General features: G+C 37.2%; 1 protein-coding gene across 17 annotated transcripts in view; it reads right to left on the reverse strand.

Moving 5' to 3' along the window:
* Positions 1-25,846, reverse strand: part of XRN1 (5'-3' exoribonuclease 1) — a 110,219-nt gene that overhangs the window by 16,283 nt on the left and 68,090 nt on the right. For 8 of the 17 annotated variants that reach the window (XR_014824074.1, XR_014824073.1, XM_084989937.1 and 5 more), the window contains 10 exons: positions 22,444-22,500; positions 20,530-20,662; positions 17,331-17,400; positions 14,688-14,895; positions 13,516-13,611; positions 6,733-6,835; positions 5,481-5,542; positions 3,488-3,598; positions 3,210-3,332; positions 2,106-2,265 (listed from right to left, as the gene is read on the reverse strand). Coding sequence is in view for 10 of the 17 variants with exons in the window: in XM_084989937.1 (XP_084846063.1) it covers positions 2,106-2,265; positions 3,210-3,332; positions 3,488-3,598; positions 5,481-5,542; positions 6,733-6,835; positions 13,516-13,611; positions 14,688-14,895; positions 17,331-17,400; positions 20,530-20,662; positions 22,444-22,500 (1,123 nt within the window). In the remaining 7 variants the exon portion in view is untranslated. Of the gene's footprint in view, positions 1-2,105; positions 2,266-3,209; positions 3,333-3,487; positions 3,599-5,480; positions 5,543-6,732; positions 6,836-11,849; positions 12,220-13,332; positions 13,633-14,687; positions 14,896-17,330; positions 17,401-20,529; positions 20,663-22,246; positions 22,501-25,846 lie in introns of those variants that run through there. The other 9 variants (XR_014824075.1, XM_084989935.1, XM_084989930.1 and 6 more) reach the window with 4 other exon arrangements.

Here is a 25,846-nt window from a genome sequence, read left to right on the forward strand (position 1 = left end):
CTATTTAATACTGCCTAAAATGATGAGAATGCAATGAAGATTTTTAGATGATTATAATTAATTACTGATACATAATTAAGATAAAGACTTTTAAATATGATATGATAATGCCAATAATTAACATAGTACGAGAAAATGACTATACAGTTATGTTACAGGCAAAATTTAAACAAGAAAATGGCTTTCTAAAGCTCATTTAGCAACAACAACAACAACAACAACAACAAGACAAAAAAAAATAAAGCTCATTTACAATTAATTCTTAAGTTCTGAGGTTACAGCTTCAATCTTATTTCTCAATATTTCATCTTCCTTTCTGAGACACAAGGATAATGTTTTTGTTGTACTAAAATACTATTTCTTAATAGGTTTTCTGAAATTAAGTCTTTTTTATATAGAATATGATTTAAAAATTCAGGAAGTTCACCTTCTTTATAATCAATAAACTCATAGACAGAACAAAAGCATACCCCAGTGAAGAACAATTCTAAACTTCTTACTATTACACAGATTTTTTTTTAAAAAGTGGCTTGCCCAAACTTCTGTTACATGGGCTGGTTCTGAACTCTTGACTCTAAGATATATGATATTTCTTACTATACTAAAATATAGTAAAAGTTACTTGTTTCTGACAGTGGAACTATCTTTATCCAAAACTGTTTTCGAATTTTATTTTTCTCTATTTCAAGAGCATGTTTGTCACTATGGTAAATAATGTTTCCTGATAGCTATTGGAATTTATTTCATTTTTGGCTGCACCTGCAGCCTTGGGAAGTTATCTGACCAGGGACTGAATCCGAGCCACAGCAGTGACAATGCTGGATCCTCAACCTGCTGTGCCACCAGGGAACTCCTGGAATTTTACATTAATAATTTATCTCAATACTCAGTGGAGTATAAATGAAGCTAGGCTCTGATTTTGTTCCAGATTTTGATCCTTAAGAAACTCAGGTTTGCTTATTTCAACATGTTTTATCTCTGAGAAACTTCTGTCCTCACCTACTTTACATGAGTCATTCTTCCTGGCAGGCTTTTGTAGATAATTACATAGAAAAATATTAAAGTAGAGGGAACTTAGAGGGTAGAGGCAATGATGGACTTTTACTGAAATCCAGCTATGTGCCAGATATTACGCTATAGGCTTCACAGATTTAAATTAAGTGCCTCCATTAATCATTTTTAATTAATTTTACAGTGTCTTCTATTTTTATGTTGGTCGAGTTAACATAATACTAATATCAATTATTGGCACCTAGAATGTGTTAGACACAGTGCTAACTGCTTTATGTATCATAAAATTATCACAAGTCATTTGCAATGTTATTTTGGAGATAAAAGAATTTCAGAAAAGTTAAATAATGTATTTAAGTTGCATAATCATTTTAAAATTACTAAGAAAAAGCTAAAATGTAAAAACCTTCCCAGGTTTGGGATCTACAGAATGAGTATCTATATTAGTATAATTGAAGTAGTCACAAGAAGACATTTAGGGACTATAAATTTATTGGTTACATTGTTAAATATATATATAACTGACACAGTATATGAATTATACTCTTATTTATTTATTTATTTTGTCTTTTTAGGGCCACACCTGCAGCACATGGAGGTTCCAAGGCTAGGGGTCTAACTGTAGCTGTAGCTGCCAGCCTACGTCACAGCCACAGCAATACCAGATCCGAGCCGCGTCTGCGACCTACACCAAAACTCAGGGCAACGCCAGATCTTTAACTCACTGAGTAAGGCCAGGGATCAAACCTGCAATCTCATGGTTCCTAGTCAGATTCGTTTCCGCTGTGCCACGATGGGAACTTCATATACTCTTATTATTTGTTAATCTTAACTATATTCTTAAAAAAAAATTTCGTTTTTGTTTTCATTTTTTTTGGGCTGCGTCCACAGCATATGGAGGTTTCTAGGCCAGGGGTCAAACCCACACCACAGCAGTAACCAGAGTTACAGCAGTGACACTGGATCCTTAACCACTAAGCCACCAGGGAACTCCAAAAGTACTTTTATGTTTAAAAGTCACATGATTAAAAAAACAAATGATCTAAATTTCTGAAGTGGTATTGGTTATTAGCACTAGTATTTAGCTTACTTACTTAATTTCTTATTTTGTTTAGGCTGTGAGGAAGATCCATATTCATCTCTTCTATTAGAGGAAACAGTGACTTCATTACCAAACTGTTTCATTTCACTCTTATGGTCCAGAGTGCCAGAGCCATCAATTTTTAGTATTTCTTTAAGCATCCGAGTGCCCTTCTGTTTTGAAAATGATTGGTATAGAGATAGTTAAAATAGGGGAGCAAAGTTAAAATTAGAGTTACAGAGCTTACTGATCCTTCTTTTAAAGAGTTCCATTGTTAAAAACGAAGGTGATAACTACATTTAGATAGAGAATAAGGAAAATAAATAGTCTAGAGTTGGAAAAAAATCCACATTTCCTAGCAAAGAAACAATGCTTATAAGTCTTCTCAACTTTTTTTTTTGGCTGCACCTGCGGCATATCATTTGGAAGTTCCCAAGCTAGGGGTCAAAAGAAGCTGCAGCTGCCAGCCTACGCCATAGCCACAGCAATGTGGGATTGAAGTCACATCTGTGACCTACACCAAAACTCACCAAAATGCTGGATCCTTAACCCACTGAGTGAGGCGAGGGATCAAACCCCCATCCTCATGGATACTAGTTGTGTTCATAACCCGCTAAGCCACAACAGGGACTTCCAGTCTGCTCAACTTTTGATCAAAATACCTAGTAGCAATTTTCTTTTTTTTTTTTCCTTTTTAGGGCCGCACCCATGGCACATGGAGGTTCCCAGGCTAGGAGTTGAACTGGAGCTACAAAAGCCAGCTTACGCCACAGCCACAGCAATGAGGGATCCGAGCCTCCTCTGCAACCAGCACCACAGCTCATGGCAACGCCAGATCCACTACCCACTGAGCGAGGCCAGGGATCGAACCCGCATCCTCAGGGATACTAGTTGGGTTCATTACTATGGGAACTCTCCTAGTAGCAATGTTTGAAAAGCAAGGGAGCTATGGTGGCTAAATTGCCCAGGGCAGCCCAGTTTTCCTCACAGGATAACAATAACCATGTAATCCATCAGCCTACACGAGGGAAAGTGTTTTAACTGCTGCATAGGGTACACATGCATGGTCAACAGCAGTGAAATCACCATACTATGTAAATTCTTGCAAAATACGAACCATAGCAAATGACTGTGGTGACAGATGCTCTTCATTTGGAGGCTCTTCATGATGAGATAACTGTACTTCATTTTCTTTGGCGATATTCAAGGATGCTAAGAAATTCTCAATTCCAGGATTAGGCTAAAGGAATAAATATTTTGTGCATGAAGATGAAAGTACAAGGACACAAAAAAGCTCTAGAATTTTATGTAAAAAAATGATCATTTAAGTTTTTACTTGATCATCTTCCCAGATGTTAAAGTTTGGGAAGAGAAACTGAATAAATGGTCTTTTACCTTATCAATAGCATTTGGATAACCCATCACAGCCTTTTGGTTTTCTGAGGCTTCTGCACTTTCATTTCTCTTCAATAGCTTAATATTACATTTGGCATGCCCTGCAAACGTCTATAAAAGAGTAAGAATGAGTTTCTGTACAAATAAAATTATAGTAACTATTTAACAGTATTCTAAATAAATCATTGCAAACTTTTTAATGTGTTATTTTCTGTTTTATATCATAAGAAAAAACAGGGCCTGTAAATTTGATGAGGGAAAAAAAAAATCACATCTTTTTTTTTTTTTTTTTTTTTTGTCTTTTTGCCATTTCTTGGGCCACTCCCGTGGCATATGGCGGTTCCCAGGCTAGGGGTCTAATCAGAGCTGTATCTGCCGGCCTACGCCAGAGCCACAGCAACGCGGGATCCGAGCCGCGTCTGCAACCTACACCACAACTCACGGCAACAGCAGATCCTTAACCCACTAAGCAAGGCCAGGGATCGAACCCGCATCCTTCTGGTTCCTAGTCGGATTCGTTAACCACTGCGCCATGACGGGAACTCCTACATCTTTATTTTCATTAATTGGTAAACGAGATTTAGTATTCCCTTGTGAATGAAGGCAATGAACTACAACAGTGGTCACTCTAATTTTACTTCATACAATTGCTTTTCTTTCAAATATTACATATTTTATTGTAGTATTAAAAATATTACTCTGAGAAAGAGTCCATAGGCTTCATCAAAGAAGTCCATAGCACAAGAGTTTATGAACCCCTTCTCTAGATGAAAGGAAATTACAGCATAAGATTTTAGGAGAGGACTTTAAAAGTTAGGTAATTCAACTTTTTATTGGTATCTAAAAATTAATGAGAACCTTTTACTGAGAACCTGTTATATGCCAGGATATGTTAAGATATCTTTTTTTATTTTTTATTTGTCTTTTCTTAGGGCCATACAAATGGCATATGGAGGTTCCCAGACCAGGGGTCCAATCGGAGCCGTAGCCACTGGCCTACGCCACAGCCACGGCAACTCGGGATCTGAGCTGCATCTGCGGCCTACACCACAGCTCACGGCAACACCGGATCCTTAACCCACTGAGCAAGGCGAGGGATCAAACCCACAGCCTCATGGTTCCTAGTCGGATTCGTTAGCTACTGAGCCACGACAGGAACTTCTAAAATATTATTCCTTGGAGTTCCCATCATAGGGCAGCAGAAACAAATCTGACTAGAAACCATGAAGTTTTGGGTTCGATCCCTGGCCTCACTCAGTGGGCTGGGGATCTGGCATTGCTGTGAGCTGTGGTGTAGATTACAGAAGTGGCTTGGATCTGGCATTGCTATGGTGTAGGGCGGCGGCTACATCTCCAATTAGACCCCTAGCCTGGGGACCTTTATGCCTCCAGATGCCTCGGGTGCAGCCCTAAAAGGACAAAAAAACAAAAAAAATTATTCTTTGATTATAAAATGCACACATACTCCTTATCAAACAGTGGAGACTATATAAAATAAAACATAAATGAACTTCCCCCATTAATGGAACCCCACAGAATTAACTGCTAATTCTGCCATGTCGATCCATATTATTTCAATGTATATATAAACATGTCCACATATTTTACACATATACACACACATACATTCATGTAGGTATGTTTGTATGTATGTATGTATAGATTATATATAATGAGAGAGACAAGTGATACAGTTTTACCTCCATTTTAAAGATGAAGAAACTGAGGCTGTTAAGAATTGTAGTAATTAATTGCTCAAGATCACTGAGCTATTAAATGGCAGAACCGTAACTTCAGGTATCTCAAGTTCCAAATCCTGAACTCTAGCCATGCAACTTCCCATCCAAGCGACTGACAGGCTACATTTCAGCAACCCTCTTCCCACACACCTTATGAATCTGGCTGAGAGGGCTGCAACATTCAGTTTGATGCTACAAAGCCACTAACCGCAATAAAAAGTTGACTACTAGAAATCTGACTTTAAGAAGCTTACCTGCCTATTTGACATTTTTTGTGAGCGACTCTCAGTTTTAGGACTCTTACACTCTTCTTTAACTAGAGACAAGAGAATAGAGTTTTGTAAAATGAAATCTGTTGCACACCAATTATACTTACCAAATATTTATGAGAGTAAGGCACATATTTCTCCAAAGAAGATATACAAACAGCCAATAAGCACATGAAAAAATGTTCAACACTCTCAGTCATTAATGAATTATAAATGAAAACCAGAAGGAGACTCTAAACTTACTAGGATGGCTATAATATAAAAGATGGACAACAACATAGGTTCTATATGGAAGATGTAGAGAAACTGGACCTTTGTACAACTGCTGGTGGGAACATAAAATGGTACAGCCACTTTGGAAAATTGGTAGTTCCACAAAAAGCTAAGCACACAGTTAACACGTCTCAGTAATTCCTGAGTACTCATTCATATGTACCCAAGAGAACTGCAAACATACATTCACACAAAAATTTGAACATGAATATTCACAGCAGCATTATTCATTATAGCCTCAAAGTGGATGAATAGATAAACAAAATGTAGTACTCATACAGTAGAATATTGTTTAGCCATAAAATGGAATGACGTACTGATACATGCTACAACATGGATTAATCTTGAAAACCTTACACCATGTAAAAGGAACCAGTCTCAAAAGGTCACATATTTTATGATTCTATTTATATGAAGTGTCCAGAATAGGTCAATCCATAGAGGCAGAAAGTAAAATAGTGGTTGCCAGGGGTATGGCATTTCTTTTGGGGGTAATGAAAATGTTCTAAATTTATTATTATTATTATTGTTATTATTATTTTTTTTCTTTTAGAGCCACACCAGTGGCATATGGAAGTTCCCAGGCTAAAGTTGAATCGGAGCTTCAGCTGCCGGCTCACGCCGCAGTCACAGCAATTCAGGATCCAAGGTGCGTCTGCAACCTACACTATGTCTCACAGCAACCCCAGATACTTAACCCACTGAGCAGGGTTAGGGATCAAACCCACATCCTCATGGATACTAGTTGGATTTGTTACTGTTGAGCCACAATGGGAACTCTGAAAATGTTCTAAATTTAGGTAGTGACACTGGTTGTACAATTTTGTGAAAACACACACACAAAAAAGTCTGTAAAAGAATGAATTTCATGATATGTGAATTATAACTCAATAAAGCTGTTAATTAATAAAAAATCAGAGGAAGCAGTTAGCATCACAAATATACGTTCTAACTCAAAACTTACATTTTTTGTGAGGCTCATGTTTTCTTTGCTTAACACTGTTGTCATTAAAGCCAGATTTATTATGTTGAGTTACTTGACTTATTTCTTGGGGTAGAACAGCACCCTGAAAGTGAAAATTCTTATAAATGACTTAAACTCAATGTTAAAACTACCTTTCTTTCTCAATGTTCAATACTTTATTATTTTTATAAAAATTTAGAGCTCATTAGAAAAAAAATTAAAGAATGAAGCAAAGTATAGAGAATTTAAAAAAAACAACTCAACTTCTACCACCACAGAAATAACCATTACTAAATATTATGGTCATCACTCCAGACATTTCTCTATGCATTAATTAGATAGTAAGGTACACAGAAACAATCATTTTACAAAAACACTTCCAATAGAAGGAATTAAATCTAATTTTACTTAAAGTTAACATAGAAACTAAAGATTAAACTTTAGATGAATGTTTCCTCGCAACAGAAACAGCAGCCTCTGAAGATCTCTAGATTTGCTTCAAAACAATCCTGTCTCAGGGGTATTTGGGGATGGGAAATGAATAGGTGTTATGAAAGGAAGAAGACTGGATATGTTCAAGGTAAGGGTGGGTACCTATAGGTTTAATATACTATTCTCTTGACCTCATTATTTTAAAAATGTCCAATTAAGAGACTTAAAAAAAGTCATCATTTCTGCCCCATGTTACAAAAGTTGAGGATATTAAACCTTTCACACCCCTTCCCCCAGTGCCTAATTTTTATTAATTAATATTTATACCGTCAAGGTTTTCAAATGCTGGAAGACTACTATTAACAGATAGCAAGAATGATTTTAAAGCTACCATAATTGAGACAGTGCAGGAATGCAGAAAATTAGCAAAACAGCATGAGTAAGTTTCATATAAAGATCATAGCAGTCCTGCTTTCTGACAGGGAGAGGAGGCCTGAGAACAAAATGACAGATAACTCACCACAGTAGAAGTGGGAATGGGAAGCAAAAGCAGGGGCTGGAGATGTTCAATACAAATTAATCACTTAACAATGATTACTCAGCTTTGCTTTTGGTGGGCCCTATTTATTTTCTTCTGAGCACAGGTGAATGAACACTGGGTACAAAGGCACACCATATGTAGATGGCAGTGGGCATGTTCCAAAATAGTTGTGATATGCATCAGAGTGTGAAGGAAAGTCCAATGAGCTCATCTGCACAGGAATATCTAGGGCTCTTTAGTCTAAACAAGTCAAAAGGGCCAAGAGATTTCCATCAGCACAGCACAATGACTGGTGCGGATATGGACTAGAGCAGTTCATTATGGAGGATTCTGACTGTAAAGAAAGGAATTAGAACATTAGGATCAATAGATTGGTGTGAACAAATATTGTGTGTTTATTATGTGCTAGGCATGGTAAGATGTACTTTGTTCCCCCTCCCCTTTTTTTTGTATTTAAGCATATGGAAATTTCGGGCTAGGAGCTGAATAGGAGCTGCAGCTGCCAGCCCACGCCACAGCCATGGCAATGCCAGATCTGAGACATGTCTGTGACCTATACCACAGCTCATGGCAATGTCAGATCCTTAACCCAATGATTGAGCCAGGGATCAAACACGCATCCACATGGATACTAGTTGAGTTTGTTACCACTGAGCCACAATGGGAACTCCTGCATCCATTATCTTAACATCATTATAACAATGCTATAATCATAAAAATGCTGTGGTGTATTTTGATTCCATATTACAGATGAGTAAACTGAGGCTCAAAGTGATAAAGTAATTGGTTATAGAAATAAATAATAGGAGAAAACTGACATCTGAGCACTAACTTAAACCCATGCTCACAGTACCATATCAGAGGAAAAGTGCCATGAGTTTAATTAGAAAAAAAATACTTTTAAGTATATTTATTTATTTATTTTTAGGGCCACACCCACGGCATATGGAAATTCCCAGGCAAGGAGTTGAATAGGAGCTGAGCTGCTGGCCTATGCCATATTCACAGCAACATGGGATCTGAGCCACATTTGTGACCTACAGCACATCTCATAGCAACACCAGATCCTTACCAAATGGGGCCAGGGACCAAACCCCCATCCTTATGGATACTAGTCATGTTTGTTATCGCTAAGCCATAGTGGGAACTCCCTAAGTATAGTTTTTTAAATTATTCTGTTTGATGTCTACATAAAGCTATTTGTATTAGTCATGATTGTTACATTTTGCTTATAAAGGCCTGAATTTACATGGGGTTTACTTTTGGAGTTGTTCATTCTATGGCTTTGGATAAACGTGCAAGGACGTGTATTCACCATTATAATATACAGAGTACATTCAGTGCTTTAAAAATCGTCTGTGCTCCACCTATTTATCTCTTCCTTTCCCAGTAACCCTGGACAACCACTGATATTTCTATTGTCTCTACAGTTTTGCCTTTTCCAAAAGCTTGAATATCTTAAAAAAATGTTGAGTTTTTTAGAATTCACTTATCAGGTGAATAGTAGGCTGCTTATTAATGCTTCATGGATGTGATATATGTGGTGGCTCATAGTTCTTGGAACATATAGGAGACAAAACATGGGAGTTTTTAGGTAATATAAATAATGAAATGGCACATAACAACAGGAGATACATACAGAAAATTCTGAGGAAATATAGTATCAAGAGTTGAGTTCCGCCCCAAGGAAATGGGTGGTAATATGACTAATAGACTTTTTGGCAGTGACACAGCAAAAAAAGGCATCCTAAGTGGAGGGAACAATGTAAAAACATAACTTGAAATGGGAATTATCTGTTAAAGGGAAAGTAAGGAGACCAGTCTGACTAGAACAAACCATTTCAAGTTGGACAGAGTTTGTATAAGAACTATATAGGGTTAGATTGTAGAAGGCCTAGATATTAGTTTGAGTTGAGGCTGAATTCCAGTACTACTAAACAGGGAGTCCTATACATTCTAGAGTATTTGAACAACTATTTTAGGGCTGGGAAGGACTTCAAAGTTCATATAAGTCCAATGCCTTAATATTATACGCGAGGCCACAAAGGCCCAGGGAAGTCAGATTTGCTCAATTTGAAGCACAAAACATGATTTCTTGATTCTGAGTCCAATACCAGATTTACCTCACCACATTGCCTCAGGGCATAAATTGAGTTCAAACCCAAGAGTCCTTATTGATTAGACATTTTGCTCAATTATGCCACGAGGCCAACACAGGTAAAAGGATCTTTAGGAAAGATTATATAGGGAGTAGTATGCAAGAAGGACTGGAAAGGAAAGAAGTAAGAAACAGGAAGCACAGATAGGAGGTTAATTTAGGGCTGGGATGACAATTTAAGGTCCAGTTGTGAGAAATGAGGAATGAAATGAATTGAGGTTTCACTGAAAAAATTATTAGAGAGAAGAAGCACAAATTTTTGACTCCATGCTTTTTAGGTGATAAGGCTGAGTAAATGCTTGCGTTGGAAATAAGGATAGGAGAAGAGGCTTTAGGTGAGATCAATTCTGAGGTATCTTAAAGTTGATGTGCCTGGGCTGTGGGATGGAAATCCTGTGAAATCAGATTGTTATGATCATTATACAACTACAGATGTGATAAATTCATTTGAGTAATTAAAAAAAAAGTTGATGTGGAACATTCATCTATACCTGTCTTCTAGAAAGTTGGAGATACTGAATCAGATCTTGATTGAGAGGTTGGAATCAATGTTAGGGAAACACTGAGACATAGACTGAGTGGTAATTAGCAGAGAAGTAAGAGTCAGAGTCACCAGTTAAGCAATAGGGCAGGAGGGAAAAGAAAACTGCTGAATTTTAGAGAACAGTCCCCAGGGAAGGGCTGGAAGAACAGAGGTTAGTAAAAAACTTGAACAAACAGGGAAAGGAAAGAGGAGACTCAGGGTAATATTTTATTTTAGAGCGAAATTCTTTGAAGGAATTACCTATATTTTTCTGCCTCCTATTTCTGTTTCTTCTCCCTTAAACCCACTGTAATCAGTATCTCACTCCTATCACTTAAAAGAAACTGTTCCTGTAAAGATTCTCAATGGCCTTCATGTGTTAAACTCTAAATACAGTCAATTCTCAGTTTTCATCCTAATTGATCAGCAGCATTTGACACAGTCTATTTTCCCTGACAACCATTCTTAACTTGGAATCTAGAAACCATGTTTCCCTGGTTTTCTTTCTGTTTCACTGGCTGTTCCTTCTCAGTCTTCTTTGACAGAGAGTCAAAGTCCTTCTCTCTGGCTCTTTTTTTTTTTTTTTTTTTTTTGGCTTTTTAGGGCCGTACCCACAGCATATGGAGGTTCCCAGGCTAGGGGTCTAATCGGAGCTACATATGCTGGCCTACGCCACAGACATAGCAACGCCAGATCCAAGCTACATCTGCGACCTACACCACAGCTCATGGCAACCCTGGATCCTTAACCCACTGATCAAGGCCAGGGATTGAACCCGCAACCTCATGGTTCCTAGTCGGATTCGTCAACCACTGAGCTACGACGGGAACTCCAAGAGTCACATCTTTTAATACATTCTTTTTTTTTTTTTTTTAACTCCCACATTCAATTCATCATCAGCTAGAAATCCCTTCCGAATATGTCTAGAATTTGACCACTTCTCACAGGGTCCTACTTTTCTGGTCCAAGTAAGTATCAACTCTATTTTGATCTCTGTTTCTACCTTGGTTCCTCTATATTCTATTCTCAAAATAGCAGCCCAACTGATACTATTAAAATATAACTCAGATCATGTCACTCAACTGCACAAAACCCTCTAATGATTCCTTATCTCACCAAGTAAAAGCCAATGTCCTTATAATGGTCCAGAAGGTCCTACATAGTATCAATCTGTTACCTGTCTAGTTACATTTCCTACAATTCACCCTACTGATTCAGCCAAATGGTCTTCTTTCTCTTCCTTGTTTATACCAGGGATCACCACCTGCAAGGGCCTTTAACTTTGCCTCGAATATTATCCCCTCAGATATCTGTATACCCTCCTCCTTCATTTCATTCAAATGTTACCCAAACTTGCCATTTAAAACTGCAAAACTTCGCCTTCCCTCCTCTCCACATTCCCTATCCTGCTCCCTGCATTTTTTTCTCAAACGTACCATTGTCCAATACATCATTCAATTTACTTTTTTTTGTCTTATTTATTATCCTTTCCTCCCTACAACACTAACTGTATGAGAGCTAGGATTTTTGTTTTGTTTATAGCTATACTGTCACTGCACAGAACAATGCCTGGCATATGGTAGGGCACTTAATAAATATGTATTGAATGAATGAATGATAAAAAAGCACCCCTGGGAGTTCCCGTCGTGGCGCAGTGGTTAACGAATCCGACTAGGAACCATGAGGTTGAGGGTTCTATCCCTGGCCTTGCTCAGTGGGTTAACGATCCGGCATTGCCGTGAGCTGTGGTGTAGGTTGCAGACTCGGCTCGGATCCTGCGTTGCTGTGGCTCTGGCGTAGGCCGGTGGCTACAGCTCCGATTAGACCCCTAGCCTGGGAACCTCCATATGCCGCAGGAGCGGCCCAAGAAATAGCCAAAAAAAAAAAAAAAAAAAAAAGCACCCCTGAAGAACGAGTGGTGAGCAGTCATCAAATAAATAAGAGGAAAGGAGGGTTTAAAATCCGGATATGGGTTATATTTATGTAGAAAGAATTTATGGATGATTTAAGGGAAAATTACAATAGCATACTGGCAGAGGTGACCTGTACTTTTTGTCACTCTCATCGTTTGTTTAGATTTTTTTCACTTTATTATTTATTTTTAAATTAAAGTCTAGTTGATTTACAATGTTGTTGTAACTCTCACTTTTTATGTTTTACCATCATTCCCTTTGCTATCTCTCTTCTCTTGTTCTGATAATGCCACCACCACTGGAGGACATTAGAATAAATTATGCCCTCATCTGTAGGTTACTGGTCTGTAAACTTGAGAGAACATTCCTTTTTGACCTAAGCTGAGAAGATAGATAAGAAATTAGCAGGAAAATGTAGGAAGATTTCATTCCCTTTCTTCTTCCTTTTTTTGGTGTGAGTCTACTCTTTTAGCAGAATTTCTTTTCTCTTCTTAATCTCCATCAAGGAATGTGAATTTGCTCATTCATATTTAAGACAACCAACTGCCAGCATAAAGCTATACATTAAAGTGGAAATGAGTAATTAAAGTATGCCACTATAAGCCTTTATTAAATTTAAAATATAGTTATTATGATTTATAAACAACTTAAAAAAATACAAAACTGATTTAAAAGAAAAATTTTCTATATTTTTACTCTTTGGTCCAAAAACATATATGGCCAAAAAGAACTGTGAAAATTCAAGACCAGAGTGTTATTTCTACTTTATGAGATTTCGGAAGAAAAATTAATCTAAAAGAGAAATATCTAAAAGATAAACATAAAAATAAATTTTTTGGAGTTCCCATTGTGGCTCAACAGGTTAAGGGCCTAACATTGTCTCTGTGAGGATTTGGGCTGGATCTCTGGCTTCACACAGGGTTAAGGATCTGATGTTGCAAGCTGCTGTGTAAACTGCAGATGTGACTTGGACCCAGTGCGTTGCTGTGATTATACTGTAGGCCTCAGCTGCAGCTCCGATTTGACCCCTAGCCTGGGAACTTCGATATGCTGCAGGTGTGGCCATAAAAAGAAAAATTAAATACAACTTTTTTTTTTTGGCTGTGCCCGTGGCATATGGAAATTCTTGGGCCAGGGACTGAACCTTAACCTACTTTGCCACAGAGAACTCCAAAAATAAATTTTAAAAAATGTCCATCAAGCAAGGAATACTAACCTTCTCTTGTAGAGCTGGCTGAAAATGTTGAACCTTTCCCGATTCCTGTAAGGACTGCCAAATATTGCAAAATTCATCATCATCTTTAGCAGGTACCTGGGAAAGCATAAAAAATTTCTAAGGAAAAGTAAAACATGAAAAATAAAGATTCATGTTAAAAATCAAATAATTTAGTTATTAAAGCTATTTAGTAGTTGACAGGATATTTAAATTACATTATCTAATACCTCAATTTTTTTTTCTGGAGCTCCATATAGTAATCATAAAAGTATGCTGCTGGAGTGAAAAAGATCTTCTTCAGATGTAATTGGTAGATATTTAAATCAAATAATATAAAAGATTATACTGAATCAATATCCCACAAAAAGCTTTTTTCTTTTCTAGTGTATTGGCTATTTTTTTTTTTTTTTTCTTTTGGCTATGCCCACGGCAAGGAGAGAATCCCTGGTAAGGGATTAAACTCATGCCACAGTAGTGACAACACTGGATCCTTAGCCCAGTGAGCCACAGAGGAACTCCCACCATGTGTTTTCTAATTAGTCTATAATAAATTTTTTTTTTTTTTTTTTTTTTTTGTCTTTTGCCTTTTCTAGGGCCGCTCCTGCGGCATATGGAGATTCCCAGGTTAGGGGTCGAATCGGTGCCGTAGCCACCGGCCTACGCCAGAGCCACAGCAATGCAGGATCTGAGCCGAGTCTGTGACCTACACCACAGCTCACGGCAATGCCGGATCGTTAACCCACTGAGCAAGGCCAGGGATAGAACCCTCAACCTCATGGTTCCTAGTCGGATTCGTTAACCACTGTGCCACGACGGGAACTCTGATGATAAATATGTGTTATTTGGATTAAAAAGTGTGGTTAAGAACTTTTTTGGGGCCATGGAGTTAAACTATCTCACACATTATTATCTCACTGAATTGAGGACAGATCAATTTTTGTCCTCAGGAAGATGAAATAAAGGAAAGTATCCATAAGTTGTATGGTGGCTACTGAAAACTGCTTTTATAAACATGATACAGTCCTCTCCCTTTTACCTTTCAAATTAATGTAATTTCTTATGAGATAGCAGAGAACACTTGAGTGATATAAGAAAAAAATATAAATGTTGGTCCACAAAGTAAATATATAAAGAGAAAACAGACATTTCTCAATTTTAAAAGACAGTCTTACTTGAGTGGGAACAAAAAGTGACTGAGGGGAATGGTTCAGGCCTCCCAAATGCCCAGATGAAACTGATGAATTTGAGCTATAGTGATTCACAGCTGGCTGTGGTTTCACAATGGCTGTCAACTTCTGACTTCCAGTTTCAGAGCGACTCCCATGAGAAAGGTTCACCAAGGCACTTGTTGGCAGTCGATAACCTCTACCAGGTGAGCACCTAAAAGTAAAAAGTTACATAAGGGTCAGAGACCTACACCATAGCTCAAGGCAATGCTGGATCCTTATCCCACTGAGCAAGGCCAGAAATCAAATCCATGTCCTCATGGCTACTAGATTTGTTACCACTGAGCCACAACGGGAACTTCAAGTCTGGCTCTTTTCATTCTCATTTTCCCATCTTAAAGTTCCAGACCAGGGAAGGCTAAGAGAGAAGTATTTGTGATTTCTTTCTCTCCTGGCCTTGATAAAAATGTTTCAATGTAAAAATAAGCCTTCTCTTATCAAAAGTTTTCAATTCTATCACCTCTATACCTCTATAAAATGTAATTTTCTTATATTCTGAAATCATGGAAAAGTAGAATTCTTTCATGAGAAATGTCTGTGAGATTTCTACAAAATATTATTGTGAGAACTATATTTTAAGGTTCTGCACCACAGAAATGAATATACCCAGCTTTTTTACACAGGTCTGTATCAGTCAAGAAATCTCATGCCTCTGCTTGGGGGAGGGGAAAGGACTCTGAGAAAAAAAGTAAATCACCTTAAAAATTAATCATATTTCAAAGTTATTTGGCTAAGGTTATTGGTAACCAAACATTTTCATGAAAAATAAAATCATACATGGTACTAAGACTTTGCTTCTGATTTAAGAGTGCAGACAGTAAAGTCTTTGGATAACAGGCGCACTGAAGGTGATCACTTGGTGTAATGACTGAAATTTGTGATTTTTATGCAAAGAGGCTAAATGAGAGTAATTTTTATCTTAATTATAGCTAATCAAAACAGAGGAGAAAAAGAAACTAAGGTAACTTCAGTTTAGTCCTCCAGTTGTTTTTTAGAAGGGAGAAAGGAAAACTGCAAAGGATGTCATTTAATCCTTAGAATAACCTAGTGAGGTATACATCTTCATTACAGATGAGGAAACTGAGAGTCAGAAAGTTTTAACTAAACTACTCAAGGTAATACAGAGGTTAAGTGAGAGAGTCCACACTTTCTAATATTCCATGGCATCTCTCATTCTGTCATGATCCTTTTTCTTATAACTTTAAACTTTCTTGCTATATTAATGCTCCCCCAAACAGACTTGAATAAGTCTCAGCCATGATAAATTAAAAACGAACAATCCAATTCTCTTTCTCTAAACCTCATAACTGCCAGTTATCTTTTCTCCCTTCATGGTCAAACTTCTCAAGGGTGAGCCCAGTTTCTTGCTTCCATTATTATACCTGCCATTTACTCCTCAAACCACTCTAATCAGGCTCGATCACCCACAACTTCGCTAAAATAAACAGCAAAGATTTAATAGGTCAATTCAAAGTATTTCTATTCCTTAAGTTATTTAACCTTAAAAAAAGTGTAAATCTGGAGTTCCCGCTGTGATGTAGCAGGTTAAGAATCTGACCACAGCAGCTTGGGTTTCTGTGGGTTCTATCACTGGCCAGGTGCAGTGGATTAAAGGCTCTGATGTTGGCGCAGCTCCAGTATAGGTCACAACGTCGGTTCGAATTCAATCCCTGGCTTGGGAACTTCCACGTGCTGTGGGTGCAGCCATTAAAAAATGCAAATCTGATCATGCCCATATCTCTGATTTTGATGGCTTCATGTTGCTTTGAGAATAAAAATGAAGATATCAAGATCCTTAGCATGTCCTGAGAGTTAGCTAACCAGTTCCTACAGTGTGGACCATGCTTTTTTCTCTTACCCTAATCTTACATAGTTGCTGAAGCTGACACACCTGCATTCATTCTTTTAGTTTTTTTAAATGAGTGAAAATGTCCTCTGTTGCATTTTCTTCCTGACCACATGTCACTCTTCCTCCAATTACCTATTCATATCCCATTTTATTTTTTATTTTTTTATTTTAATTTTTTTGCTTTTTAGGGCTGCACCTGCAGCATATGGAGGTTCCCAGGCTAGAGGTCGAATCAGAGCTACATCTGCTGGCCTACACAGCCACAGCAATGCAGTATCCGAGCCGTGTCTTCAACCTACACCACAGCTCATGGCAACGCCAAATCCTTAACCCAATGAGTGAGGCCAGGGATCGAACCCGCATCCTCATGGTTCCTTGGTGGACTGTTTCCACTACACCACAATGGGAACTCCCTTCATGTCCTATTTTAAAGACCACTTCTTCAAGAAAGCCTTTTTAGAACTCTCAGAACAGATTCTCACACTCTGACAGACGCCTGATCTTTGTCTTCCCAGCACATTTTAATTAAAAAATTAATACTGTAGTAAGTTACATTCTCTACTAAAAGGAAAGCTCTCTGAAGGTGGAAACCATGTCTGTCTTATTCACTGCTACATTCTTAGCAGCAAGTGTGATGTCTTGTACATATCAGAACTGAAATTGTGGACAAATAAACAATATAAAGTCACTGGCCACATGGACATATTTACAAAGTATAATTATCATCTGGAAATACAAACCTTATTGTTAAGCCTCCAGGAAATTCTTCATCAAACAATACTTCAAATAGTACATCAGCTTCTCTATTAGCTGTTTTGAGAAAAAGAAAGATTGAAAAAAACCGTATGATAAAAAAAATCAGCATATAAGTTTTTGGAATAAAGAAGCATTACAACTATCAATACAGACAGTGAATGAAAGTGCCAATAAGCTCACAGATTACTGGTATTAATTTAGAGTAATGCGTTTTAAATTAGATGCTGTGGGAATTTATTATTTTTTCCCTCTGTTTTCGTATATGGTGGAAATTATTCATAAAAAGAGAGTTAATAAAAGAGATAATTTTGGAGTTTATAGTTTGAAGGTCTTACAATTAGACAAAGGAAATGAAGATTTGAAGACAAGGTAATAATACGGGGAACAGAATGGAGAGAATGGATATACTATTAGATAGAACTGGCCAGAGTTTGTGACCCATGTAGATAAAAAGAAGAGAACTGACAAAGATGACCCAAAGGTTCTGGCTGAGATGACTTGGTAGCTAATGGATGTCACAATTGAGACATGAGACACATGAGAAAGACTATGGTGCTACAAACTTTTTTTTTTTTTTTTTTTTGCCATTTCTTGGGCTGCTCCCTCGGCATATGGAGGTTCCCAGGCTAGGGGTCTAATCGGAGCTGTAGCCACTGGCCTACACCAGAGCCACAGCAACACGGGATCTGAGCCGCATCTGCAACCTACACCACAGCTCACGGCAACGTCAGATCGTTAACCCACTGAGCAAGGGCAGGGATCGAACCCACAACCTCATGGTTCCTAGTCGGATTCGTTAACCACTGCGTCACGACGGGAACTCCTGGTGCTACAAACTTTAATTGGAGCAGAAAAGGCTAAATTTGGCAGAGAGGGTGATGGGATACAACTGGAAAGTTTAAATTTACCAACATGCCAAGGTAAAGTGAAATAATTAGCTATAATCTGTGAATTCTAAGCCCAAATTAACAGTAGAGTCTATCATGTCCAGAATCAACTCTCTCTCTCTTCCCACCTCCACCAGCACCCCTACTCCTTCCATTCTATTAGTTCTGTTTCTCTGGAGAACCCTAACACCATATCTGATACTATGGCAGGGGTTGTGGAATGTTTCCTTCAATTCTTGGTCCCTCACTGCCCAAATGAAACCAGGCTGCAGAGCTTACTTATTCTCCCCCATCCAGCTGTACCCTTCACCTGACACTTTCACCTAAAATCTAAAACCTAGAAAGTGGGGCTCAATGAGAAGCATTAATTTCTTCTCTGAAGGCATACTGCTCACTGTTTAGGTTCCTGTGTCCTGTCTGAGGGAGGAGCCATTTACCGAAAACATTATTGACAGATGACTGTTTATCCCCTTCAATGGAGAGGAGGTATCAGCTGAGGACGTCAGACAAATATTCCCCTCTACAGCCCATGTCCATGGCAGACATGGTTTATCAATGACAGAGCTTTTTCCACTCAGCATAGATGTAGCTTTAAAATCCTTCTCAAGACAAAACTTCTAAGCCGTCGCTATTACTGATAGGAGTTGTCAGAAGAAAGGAAACTTCTATGTTATCCGAGTTCTAGGGCCTTTTCAGGCCAACATAATTAGAGAACAATCCAATAAGCTCAACATGTGAACTGCCAATGCCTGAGGTGGAAAAGCAAGCAGGAGGAGGTTTGCTTCATTACACCCACCTGACCCTCACCAAGCTTAGCGCGGGCTTAACCTACTTAAACTGCCCTCCTCCATTTTCAGCAGCTAGAAATATATCCTACAAATTCAAAGAAGAATCAGAGAAAAAAATTCTCTTTTAGAGGTAAGTGGGGAGGGAAGACCCCAAAAGGACATGCAGATGGAAAATCTGGAGAACCACTGTTCAAAGTTACAGAAGAATCAGGGGAAAAAGAGTTCCAATTCCAGCTTTGCCACTCGTTTGTGTAAACTCAGGAAATCACTTAACCTCTGAGGTGAGGAAATAATATTTATAATATTTACCTCTCATCAGGTGGTTGGGAGGGTTGATGCTAAATCTTGGCACACTGTTGGCAAAAATAAGCAGTTCTTTTAGGCTCATGGCCTGTCTGCTCTTCCTTCTTTCTGGATGGTGAGATCTAGCTTGAGGGTCTGGGACACAGAGGAACAGTGCTGCCAGTGCCCTAACCCCTAGGCACCTTATTTGCTGATTCATGTTGAGTTGACTTTTTTTTTTGGAACCTATGCTACAAAGCTAGTCACTCCAGGAATCCCTTTAGGCACTTTTAGATCCTTAGCTAATGCTTCCCTTTTTTTTCCCCATCCTCTCATTTTTTAAATTTTTTGTAAAAAACACTGAAAATGTATCATTGTAACCATTTTAAAGTGTACAGTACTGTGGTGTTAACTATACGCACATTGTTGTGCAACAGAATGATAGGTATGTTTTATATACATAATCTAGCTGTATTCATAAAATTCAAGTTAACATGCACATTATATTTCAAACCTTTTAACTATAAACAGCTCATACATCCTGCTTATTTCTCCACAGAAATTAAGAGATTACAATGACATTTAAGGTAAAACCCTGAACAAGGTTAGATGAAAGCTGATGAAATGTTTCTCCTGGTTTCATGGAAACATATGTATGTATTCTCACCAAGGTTTTGGATAATTTTAATGTGCTATACATAAACTACCAAATTTTTAGCAGTCCTTCCTCAACTTCTCCACCTTTTCCGGATAATTACACAAGACAGAAAAGGAGAATTTTCTCTGAAAACTAAAACTTAAAAAAAAATTAAAAGGATATGGCATTTTTCGTGATTTATATTGCTTTCTGCTTACATATAAGACACACAAATTTGTGTCTATTTTACAACATAAATGCAGTTGGAGACATGTCAAGTACAGAGTTATTACCTCCGTTTTTTTTTTTTGTTTGTTTTTTTTTTTTTGGCTTTTTGCCTTTTTTCTAGGGCTGCTTCCATGGCTTATGGAAGTTCCCAGGCTAGGGGTTGAATCGGAGCTGTAGCCACCGGCCTATGCCAGAGCCACAGCAACGCGGGATCTGAGCCGCATCTGCAACCTACACCACAGCTCTCGGCAATGCCAGATCCTTAACCCACTGAGCAAGGCCAGGGACCAAACCCGCAACCTCATGGTTCCTAGTCGGATTCATTAACCACTAAGCCACGACGGGAACTCCAAGTTATTACCTCCTTTAATTCCTATGATGGTGCCCCGAAGGCCAATTGGAACAGAAAAGTTCTCTCTCACATTGACAACACGGTCAAAGAGGCGAAATTCTGCATCCCGATCAGGAATAACTCCATGTTGCTGTTCTAAAGGCTAAAAAGAAAAATGATTTAGTTATTCTAATTTTAAAAAGTTTTTCTATTAATATTGAAAACATTTTGTTCTTTCTACACTTTTTTTTTTAGGGCCACACCTGTGGCATATGGAAGTTGCCAGGCAAGGGGTCTAATTGGAGCTGTGCCTTCGACCTACACCACAGCTCACGGCAACGCCGGATCCTTAACCCACTGAGTGAGCCAGGGATCCAACCTGCATCCTCATGGATACTAGTCAGGCTCATCACCCCCAAACCATGACTCTCCTTCTATATGTTCAAAGCAAAAACAACTTTGAATTCTTTTTTTTTCCCTTTTTAAAAAAAAATTTTTTTTTGAGGAGTGTGCACATACTCCATAATTATTTTTAATTACAACAATAATAAAAACTCCATTAATTAAGCAAATCTTGTTAGAAACTAATTAAGAAAACTTGGTAGAATTCAAATTGTAAACAGTTTGAATTGACAATTCTGAATGAATAGTAATAAGAAACTATCTATCATACAGTGATTAAAGAACATTTTAAATCTTACCCTTCAGCTGTATCTTCATTGCTCTTTTATACTTGTAGGTAACTAGCTAGTTAACTAATTCCAAAGCAAATATATTCATCACTGTATACAATTTTCTTTTCATGTTCAATAATATCTAGTGATTGGTTTGCATGGTTTAGGAAGAATGCCTGTTCTTTAAATTTTTTTTTTTTTTTTTTACAAAATAAAATACATATATTTAAACACAATTACATGCACACATATTATTATATCATGGATCTTAAGAAACAGATTAAGTGACTCCCTCTGGAGAAGTGGAATGGAAAATATGCTGAGACAAATAGGAAATTTATTCTATACTTTATCACATTTTGTATGGCTTTCATCTTTACTATTTAGTATTATCTATTACATTTCAATTTTTCTTTAAAAATTAGCGTTATATTAAAATTGTGTATATTATGCAACTAAAATTTATAGAGAAGAAAGCCTTATATACCATTAAATATTTTACATAGCATAATAAAAAGAATAACTGGTAAGAATAACAAAAATAATACACCCTCTGAAAATAAGTAAAATATAAAATGCATAAGTTGGTTAAAAAACAGTGTTACTATATAAATATGTCCTCACAATTTGTTACATCTTACTGATTCTTCAATAAAGGCATTACACACTCTAGGTGATGTGATAAACAAGACATTATAGACTTTACATTGTACCATGGAGAGAAATGGTTATTAATAATACAATTGTAGACCTATATTATTTAATTGTACAGTTGCATTATTTAATTATAATTATCATAAATTCTTTGATGGAGAGGAAATCAGAATCAGTTCTAAGAAGACTTCAGCATTCCAGAATGATGTCAAATGACCCCCTTCATGGTGGATTATGCACTTATTTACTATGAGATATATTTCTTCTTCAGAGATTCCTTGTTTGTGTATCAATTGTAGATTTTTGGTTTGCAGTTATTCTGAAGTTTTGATGTAAGAGTATATATGTATATGAGATTGTTCTAAGTTGTTCTTCTCTTAATTGCAAGTTTATCTCCAGTGTCCTGCATTTGTACCCACCTCTTCTCATGATTTCTGATTTTGGTGGTATAATCGTGCATGGATGATTTCGTATCTTTCCTGTATATATACCTTTACTGGTGAGCCTTGTCATTTGTGGAATTTTTGTTTCCTGTTGCTGTCTTTTCTGCCTAGAGAAGTTCCTTTAGTATTTGTTGTAAGGCTGACAATTTTGAACTCTTTAACAGGAAACTTACTCTGTATAGCAAATGGGGCTTCACTGTCACTCGAACCTTCTTATTATTCTTTCTTTGCTGAGGAAAGAAAAAATTTTAAATTATTATTGCTGAATAATAATTTTGGACATGACTGAATTTTAAAAAGCCAAAAGAAATGAGTGATAAATAAATTAATAAATTCATACTTTTAAAGTAAAATTTTTTTGTTGATAAAAATAGTAAAATGCAAACTTGTAAGTATACAATCTGATGCATTTTTTATAGTATAACCATATCTATGTATAACTACACTCAGCTCAAGAAACAGAACATTACTAAGCACAACATAAAAACCCCTGGAAAAAGTCATTAAAAAAAAAGAACCCCTTGTATTGCCTCCCAGTTACTACCTCTCTCCAAAGTAACTTTACTTTTTTTTTTTGCTTTTTAGGGCCGCACTCACAGTATATGGAAGTTGCCAGGCTAGGGGTGGAATTGGAGCTGCAGCTGTTGGCTGCAGCAATGTGGGATCGGAGCCCGAGAATGCAAACTACACCACCGCTTATGGCAATGTTGGATCCTTAACCCACTGAGTGAGGCCAGCGATTGAACCTTTGTCCTCATGGATACCAGTCGTTACCGCTGAGCCACAATGGGAACTCCAATCTCTGAATTTTTGACTATCTAAAAAATGCTGGAAGAAGAATTTTCTTTTCTCTTTGCTACTTGTTAATTCTGTGACCTCACACTTAAATATCAGCTTCCTTCAATCTGTAAAATGGAAATATTACTTGTTCTACCTAATAAAATGTAAGAATAATTTATATCCATTGCAATCCATCACTAGCATTTACACTAAATTTTTCAAAAAATGAATTCTTACCTAGTAAGAAAAGTGGCAGCTGTTTACTTGTATGATACTCACTTATCTTTCAGAACCCACCTTACAGAAATAAGTTCAAAAGGACATAAAACAGCCCTAAGCTACAAAGGCCATACACTATAGAATTCTTGTATTTATACACTATAAAATGCTCAAGCCTTTAAAAAGAGTCTGCTTTCTTTTATTACAGAAATATTTCATTTCATTCTTATTTCATTCTTTCAACAAATATTTACTGAGTTCCATTTAAGCTGATTTAGGTATTGTGGATAAAATAGTATATTCTAGTTGAGGGAGACATACAAGAAACAAAACAAGGAAAATAAATAGCATGTTTGAAGGTAAAAAGCATAGAGGAAAATAAAGCAGATAAGGGGATCAGCAGTGTGGGGAGAGACTCAAGTTTTAAATAGGGTGAAAAGTGAAGGTCTTACTGACAAGGTGTCTATGTTTCCAGCCCACAGCAGACTAGAAGTACTAATAGGGTACGACTGGTGTCCACTGACAACAGCAAGAAGAAAAAACATGAGAAGAGATTTAAAGTAATTTAAAAAGCAGACATAAGAACTGTGCATGGAGGATTGCATGTGAAAAAACAACCCATATGCTCTAACAAATCCTTAGGCATTATTACGTTACAGCATTGATTAGAGAATGTGGCATTCAAACCTGATTCATTAGGCAAATTAATAAACTGGGGCATTTTCACGATAGGCCCACAGCTATTAAATGAGAAGTTCTGGGGAATGACTACTCAAAATGTCATCACCTGGGGGCTTGTTAGAAAATGCAGACTATCAAGAACTGTTCATCTGAGAGCTACTGGATCAGACGCCCCCTGTTATTTGTTTGCACATTAGTTTAAGAAGTACTGCTCTGACAGCAGAATCTAGAATGTGTGTTTTTTAATAAGCTCCTCCAGTAATTCTGATAATCAGCTAAGTTTGGGAACCATTGTCCAATAAGAAAACTACAAATACTTTAAATAATGACTCTGCATTAAAAAGAGTTTAAATTATGTTCAGAATGTTATGTTCATTTTTTTAGTTTTTTCTCCTTTTTTTTTTTTTTTTTTTTGTCTTTTTGTCTTTTGTTGTTGTTGTTGCTATTTCTTGGGCCGCTCCCGCGGCATATGGAGGTTCCCAGGCTAGGGGTCGAATCGGAGCTGTGGCCACCAGCCTACGCCAGAGCCACAGCAACGCTGGATCCGAGCCGCGTCTGCACCCTACACCACAGCTCATGGCAACGCCGGATCATTAACCCACTGAGCAAGGGCAGGGACCGAACCCGCAACCTCATGGTTCCTAGTCGGATTCGTTAACCATGCGCCACGACGGGAACTCCTCTCCTTTTTTTTTTTTAATTACCCTAATAACATTACAACACTGAAAAGGGGAAAAAAACCACTCATAACGGTTCCTCTGTGACATAGTAACAGGTTTTTTTTTTTTTAAACTATTATCTATACATGCACACAGTTTTAAAATGTTGTAATCAAAATAAGAGACTACAACTTTGTACATGTATCTTCAGCTCACAAAGTAAAGGGAAAATGTGTAAAGCATTTTAGAAAGCTCTGCATCCAAATGGGTTCAAATAAAATTTAGGGGTTTAAAGTTATAAACTTGTTAAGTGGGAAACTCACTTCAAAAACAACGCTGAACAGATTTTACATTAAAAGACGATCACAAAGAAACGCAGGCTTTCTATCCTCGGCTGAATATCAATGACCTTTCAAAACATCAAACTCTTGGCTATGAGCCTTACATTTTTTCTTAAAAAGAGTCACTTGGTGGTGATTTTCCAGACCATATTTATAGCTCTTCAGTGTGTGATGAGAGAATTCAAATAGTAATAGCTAAGTATTATTAAGCATTAATAAAGCTAGGCACTATTAGAAAGAATTTATACATATTAACTCAGTTCTTTTGAGGACCATATGAGGTAGGTGCTATTTTATTCTCATTTTACCCATGAGGATATGGAGGCATAGAAAGGCTATCTTGCCCAAGGTTTTACGTATTGAAAGAGGGATGGGGAAGATGGCTTTAGAGCACAGTTCTTAATTTATTCTATTAATTAATTAATTAATTAATTTTTTTACTCTGCTATTAATTTAAACAAGAGAACTTTGTTAGAGAAGCAACATTATTTTAATAAAGAGGCACATATGTGAAAAATAAAATTTAAAGTTAAAAAGGGAATATAATTAATCCGTTTTCTATTGTACCAAGATAGGGAATCAAGGAGTTCCCTGGGGGCACAGTGGGTTAAGGATCCAGCATTGTCATTGCTATGGCTTGGGTTGCAGCTGTGGTACAGGTTCTACCCCAGCCCTGGAAACTTCTACATGCTGGGGGTGCAGCCAAAAAGAAAAAAAAAGATAAGGAATCAAAATAGATTAAAAAAAAGATAAAATAGTTAAGTCCACATAGGTTATTGCTTTTTTAAAAAATTTAATACTTTCTAAATTAACAAAATTAATTTTTAAAAATTCAAAAAACATCTTTTAACTTTTTTTTTTAAACGACTGCACCTGCGGCAAATGGAAGTTTCCCA

Source organism: Sus scrofa, chromosome 13 (assembly GCF_054392235.1).
Source record: "Sus scrofa isolate SSC_HxYL_T2T_F1_AM1 chromosome 13, Sscrofa_HxYL_maternal_Yorkshire_Landrace_v2.0, whole genome shotgun sequence".
In the NCBI taxonomy this organism is placed as follows: Eukaryota; Metazoa; Chordata; class Mammalia; order Artiodactyla; family Suidae; genus Sus; species Sus scrofa.